Genomic DNA, 6,951 nt, shown 5'->3' on the forward strand with positions numbered 1-6,951 from the left:
AGAAAATTTGCTCTACTTGCATTACTTGTAAACAAGCTAAATCCACTGTGATGCCTCATGGTCTATATACTCCTCTTCCTGTTCCTAGTTCACCTTGAACTGACATTTCAATGGATTTTGTAATAGGTTTACCAAGGAAAAAGTGTGGACGAGATAGCATCTTTGTGGTTGTGGATCGATTTTCTAAAATGGCTCATTTCATTCCATGCCATAAGACTGATGATGCAACCCATGTTGCTGATCTATTTTTCCGTAAAGTTGTGAGATTACATGGAATCCCAAGGACTATCGTTTCCGATAGAGATGCAAAATTTCTTAGTCACTTTTGGAAGGTGTTGTGGGGTAAGTTAGGTACTAAACTACTTTACTCTACTACATGCCACCCTCAAACTGATGGTCAAACTGAGGTGGTAAATCGAGTTTTGGGATATTTGCTTAGAGCCATAATAGGTAAGAATGTTAAATCTTGGGAAGAATGGATACCCTATGTTGAGTTTGCTTATAATCGTTCTGTTCATTCTTCCATAGGTTTTACTCCTTTTAAGATTATATATGGCTTTAATCCACTTACTGTTTTAGATTTGCTTCATTTACCTTTGAATGAGATTGCTAATTTAGATGGTGAAAGGAAAGCTGATTTAGTGAAAGAGATCCATGAGAAGACTCGTAAAGCCATTGAGAAAAAGAATGAGTCCAATGCACATCGAGCTAATAAAGGGCGAAAGCAAGTCTTGTTTGAACCTGGAGATTGGGTATGGGTGCATACGAGGAAGGAACGATTTCCTTCTAAGAGAAAGAATAAACTTGATGCACGAGGAGATGGATCATTTCAAGTACTCGAGAAAATAAATGACAATGCTTATCGCATTGATCTTCCTGGTGAGTATAGTGTTAGTGCTACTTTCAATGTTTCTGATCTTTCTCCTTTTGAATTTGATGTAGGTTCAGATTTGAGGACAAATCTTCTTGAAGAGGGGGAGAATGATACGAGCCAATGAGGTGACACTCAAGGGGTTGTTTTTCCTAGTGGTCCAATCACTCGAAGCAAGGCTTTATATCATGTGATATAGAATTGCTTAGGTGCTCTTGATGGAACCCACATCAAGATTAGGGTTCCAACAGTTGATAAACCTAGATATCGAACGCGAAAATGTGACATAGCAACAAATATGCTAGGTGTTTGTACACCTAATATGCAATTTGTTTATGTTCTTCCTGGTTGGGAAGGTTCAGTTGCTGATGGACGGGTTCTTCGAGATGCCATCAGTAGAAGACATGGACTAAAAGTTCCTCATGGTAAAGTGGATAGTTAGAGGACTTTGAATTATTCATTAAGATTAAACTTTTTCTGTTGAATTAATCATTTTAAAAAAATATATTTTATAGGTTGTTATTATCTAGTTGATGCTGGATACACAAACTGATACGAGCCAAGGAGGTGACACTCAAGGGGTTGTTTTTCCTAGTGGTCCAATCACTCAAAGCAAGGCACGACAATTAAAATCAAAGATGAATGCTTTTGTCCAAGACTTTGTTGCTACAAATTTAATTCATCATGTTCGTGACATTGACAAATACGGGAATGCAATTCACTGGACCAATCTTGGAATAGTGCAAGCCCATAAATTGGTGGATTAATCTTTTATGTATCTTATTATTATTTACTTAATTCTCATTGGTTGGAACACATCACTTATGAGTTAAGTAATTTTATTTGTTAGGTTATTATTTATTTATTTTCTTAGATAATTTTAAAGCGTTTTATTAGGGTTCAATTACTCTTGTATTTTGCCTATAAATAGGCTTGCTTTCTACACATTGGGGCAGGTCGAATAAAAAGAGAGTATTTGTTTTCTTCCAAATTTGTATGAGGCAAAATTTTGAGAGTAGAGTGATTCTTCTCTTGCTATTTAGTTTGGATTTTGTTACTTTCGAGGGTATTTCGGAGTTACAAATATTCAAATTTCTTTCCCGTTCATCGGTGTTTCTAGAGGTTCTTCTTCTAGGGGTTTCATAGGGAGCCGCTCAATCATTGGCGTTTTTGGTTACAAGTTAACCAAGGGTTCCATAGGGCAAATCTATATCTTTTTTTCTTATTATTATTATTATTATTATTTAACTAATTTTATTTATTCTCGTTTTATTTCTAATTTGTGTTTCTCTTGTGTCTAGATCCGGGTTTCAGCATCACAAACTGTGAGGGATTTCTTGCACCTTTTAGAGGACAACGATATCATTTGAACGAGTGGAGTCAGGGTTATCAGCCAAGTTCTCCGCAAGATTTTTTTAATATGAAACATGCCTCAGCACGTAATGTTATTGAAAGATGCTTTGGGTTATTAAAACTTAGATGGGGAATACTTAGGAGTCCATCATTCTATCCTGTAAGGGTGCACAATAGAATTATTATTGCATGTTGTTTGCTCCATAATTTTATTCGAACCCATATGAGTATTGATCCTATTGAATCGGATGTGGGAGAAGGATTACCTAGTAATGTTGTGGATGACGATGAACCGAATATCGCAAATATTCATCCATTGGATGCTTGGGCTACTTGGAGGATGGAACTAGCCAACCAAATGTTCAATGAATGGCAAGCATCTAGAAATTAGTTAGCTTTAGTAATGTGGTGTTTGAATTGATTTTTGTATTGTACTAAACTTGTTGAATTATAATTTAATTTCTTTTCATGCAGCATGTGTTATAATTTTAAATTTAGTATTGAGCTTTTGATTCATGATATTGAACTTAATTATAATTTTATAAAGTGTTCACCTTTTGATTCATGATATTAATAGTAATTAATATAATTTGTTTTTTTTTCTTAAGATAATTATGTCAGGTGTTCCACAATCAAATGCTTATTCTCAAGCTTCTCGAGGAACCAAAAGAAAATGAGTTCCAGAAGAAGATGCAGCATTGGTTTCCTGCATGGTGGACTTGCACAATGTTGGAACATTTAATGCTGATACCAGGTTCAAAGCCGATTATTTAAACGAGTTGAAAAAAATGCTAGAAAAGGCTTTACCAAATGCAATGTTGAAGGCGGAACCTAATATTGAATCGAGGATTAGGTTACTAAAAAGGGAGTGGTCAATTGTCTATGACATGCTTAATAGCCAAAACAATAGCGGTTTTGGTTGGGACGAGCATAGGCAGCTCGTTGTTGCTGAAGATGCGGTTTGGGACTCCTATTTAAAGGTAAGAATTATTTCAAGTCTTTATTATCTTATTTTTACTAAACTTATAACTAATATGATTTCCTCATTTTTTTTAGAGTTACAAAGAAGCCGCTCAATTCAGACATCGTACTTTCCCTTACTACGACCAGCTTACTGTCATATACGCAAGAGATCGAGCGACTGGGAAAGATGCTCAAACAGCTGCTGATGTTCTTGAAGAAATAAATGCTGAGGATGTACCTATTACAGATATGAATGAAGAGAGAAACTCATTCTATGACTGCGAAGCTGACGTCTCTTTGGATGACATGGATGTTTCTGCTACGGAGCCGCGAGGAGATAGAGACCAAGGGGGTTCCTCATCTTCAAACAAGAAAAAAAAGAAATATGATGCTCGTGATAATATGTCTTCTTCATTTAATGAGGCTGCCACTTTATTGGCCGAAAACATGCGGGCCAGGCGATCAAATCAATAGGAGTATTGCCTCCGATGTGGTAGTTCATTAGAAGTCAGAAGAATTCCAGATCATCCAAGAGAAAGCTACAAATTTATATTCAACCTTATGGGAAATTGAAGGTTTAACCGTCGATGAGCGGTATTGAGCTTTGAGTAAAATTCCAGATCATCCAACGCAAATGCTCGTTTTCTTTAGTTTACCTTCTGCTGCGCGATTGGAATGAGTTAGAAGATTTCTTTCTAACCATTAAAAATCAATGTTCAAACTTTTTGATGTTGTAAAACTATATAACATATGGATTATGATGTAGAATTTTATTTTCATCTAACCTTTTCTTAATATAAGTTAATTATGTTTATGCAGAATATAATTCTCAAGTTATATTATGATTTTAGTAAATTCATATAAGAATATTTATTATTAAGAATTTTATGAAATTATATATGATTATTAAATTATATTCAATATTAATTATTTTAAATTATATAAATTCATATAAGAAAATTTATTATCAAGAATTTTATGAAATTATATATCATTATTTAATTATATTTAATATTAATTATTTTAAATTATATAAATTCATATAAGAAAATATTTATGAAATTATATATTATTATTAAATTATATTTAATAATAATTATATTAAATTATACAAATTCATATAAGAAAATTTATTACTAATAATTATTTTAAATTTTATTAAATCATATATTTTAATTAAAATATATTTAATAATAATTATTTCAAATTATATTTTATACTATCATATATTATGATTTTAGTAAATTCATATAAGAATATTGATTATTAAGAATTTTATTAAATCATATATTTTAATTAAAATATATTTAATAATAATTATTTCAAATTATATTTTATACTATCATATATTATGATTTTAGTAAATTCATATAAGAATATTGATTATTAAGAATTTTATTAAATCATATATTTTAATTAAAATATATTTAATAATAATTATCTTAAATTATATTTTATAGTATCATATATTATGATTTGAGTAAATTCATATAAGAATATTGATTATTAAGAATTTTATTAAATTATATATTTTAATTAAAATATATTTAATAATAATTATGTTAAAATATATTTTATAGTATCATATATTATGATTTGAGTAAATTCATATAAGAATATTGATTATTAAGAATTTTATTAAATTATATATTTTAATTAAAATATATGTAATAATAATTATGTTAAAATATGATTAAATTATTTATTACTGATATTAATAATCTTATTAAAATTTAATAACAATAACAATAATCATTTATCTAAACAAATTTCTGCTAAGGGTATTCTAGTCATTTTAGTTTTTCCCTTATGCTATTACACCTCCATTCCATTCAACCAAACACAAGAATACTATTACGCCTCAATTCCATTACATTCAACCAAACAATTGATTTGCTAATACGCCTCTATTCCAATACAGCGAACCAAACGTGCCCTAAGTGTTTATTCTTTAACAATAAAGTATATTACTAAAATTTGGGATAAACCTTAAAATTATAAATAAATTTTAGTTTAATATATAATTTTATACATGAATTTTGATTCTAGAGGCGTAGCTAAATGGACAAGAAAGAGTCTTGACCCATTGACTCAAAGGAAAAATTGTTTTATAGCCCTCTTCCCAAAATTAAAAGATTCAATTTAATTATTTTTAACCTTGATTAAATAAAAATTTATACTTTTAGTCCTTTTGAAAAATTAATAATTTAATTTAAATATTTTTAATACAATTTTGAGCTTTGCCTCAAGTTTATAAACTCATCTCACCCTCCAAACAAAAATTCCGACTCTATATCTATTTGATTTTGTACAATTTTATAAATAAAATTTTGATTTAATAAAATTCTCGCAAAATATTAATACGATTATTGATATAAAATCTTTTATGTTTATAAATTACATACACATAATTATGTTTATAATTGAACCACAATTAAAATTTCATATGCATACTTACACTAAATCTTTCTATAATATAATTATCATACATTTAATCCATCTAAAACGGTACCTCTTTCTTATTATTTCTTCTCTTTTCTAAAATAAGAAATGATTAATGTTTTAATTGTATTTTATTATCCTAATTTCTTTTACATTTTCTATAACATTTTTGTGTCGAGTAATATCCGCTTGTATTATTTTAATGACAAATTTTCATTTAAATAATTTGTTGATTATTATTCTGGTTTGTCACTTCATTTTAATATTTAGTTTACATTAATTTGTATCAAACTAACCAACCTTGAAACATGAGGCCTACTCCGTTCAACCTCTTTAAACAGTAATCAGAGTAAAAACTCTAAAGATTATGTCAAGGCCTCAATGATGATTAGTAAATAAACTATCATATACAAATAATACAACATAAAATAAAACCATCAGAATGCCTTTTGGTTAAAGAGACAAACCAACCAGGATGAAGATACCTCCTCTACATGATCACATTCAACTCAAAACAAGAATGAGGATCATATCACATTATAAAAAGTATTTCATCCGATCATCTCTCTTCATGGCATTGTACACGGCTTGAACCTGTGCAACACAACTACTTCTATCAGACTCAACTATTTCAAGCAATTTTTATTAATCAAAATCCAAGTACAGTGAATGATTCCTATGTCTAGTAGTGTGTTTGTAGGCACGGGCATGTGCGTGTGTGCGCGTGCGTGCGTGTGTGTGTGTGAGAGAGAGAGAGAGAGAGACCTGTTCACTAGATACAACTTGAACAGGACCAATGTTGACAGATACATATTTCCCCCTAGATGATAACTTCTGCCTCACCCGACCCTGTCACAGCAACTTATTAGATGCATTATATATGAAAAGAAGCGGAGAAATATGGAGAGAGCATATTATATTTGGACTGATCTTAATTCATTTCCAAAAGTAAATTCTTTCTGCAGACAGAAGAAAATGAATTCAAATAATTCATCAATGATCGGTCATATCTTCCCTTGAATTCCTTCCTGGAGAAGGAGATCCAAGGTCAGTGTAGAACGGTTTGATACTTGCATAAATATTTAAGAGACAATAGTTACACAAAAATGTATTTCCTCATCATGAAAGTTTCTAGGTTGAAACAGCGTCAACAAACCATAAGTTCATCAACTTAAACCCATGTTCTTCCTCACCAAGAAGAAATGCCCACATAACACACACATTCAATCTTTGTCTAAACCAGACCTATTTTTCCTGATATAAATTTAAAGTGTGTCGGATCAAACTTGTACAAATGCTAAATAAATTAGCCCTTTTCTGAA

At 30.3% G+C, this 6,951-nt stretch overlaps 1 protein-coding gene across 1 annotated transcript in view; it reads right to left on the reverse strand.

Annotated features, from left to right (window-relative positions):
- Nucleotides 1-5,994: 5,994 nt before the first annotated feature.
- The window catches only part of LOC105785754 (uncharacterized), a 2,729-nt gene continuing 1,772 nt past the window's right edge, over nucleotides 5,995-6,951 (reverse strand). The window contains exons 4-5 of the mRNA XM_012611906.2: nucleotides 6,395-6,478; nucleotides 5,995-6,223 (exon numbers count right to left, since the gene is read on the reverse strand). Coding sequence (XP_012467360.1) covers nucleotides 6,167-6,223; nucleotides 6,395-6,478 — 141 coding nt within the window. The 3' untranslated portion in view covers nucleotides 5,995-6,166. The remainder of the gene's footprint in view (nucleotides 6,224-6,394; nucleotides 6,479-6,951) is intronic.

The sequence above is a fragment of the Gossypium raimondii genome, chromosome 1 (assembly GCF_025698545.1).
Source record: "Gossypium raimondii isolate GPD5lz chromosome 1, ASM2569854v1, whole genome shotgun sequence".
In the NCBI taxonomy this organism is placed as follows: Eukaryota; Viridiplantae; Streptophyta; class Magnoliopsida; order Malvales; family Malvaceae; genus Gossypium; species Gossypium raimondii.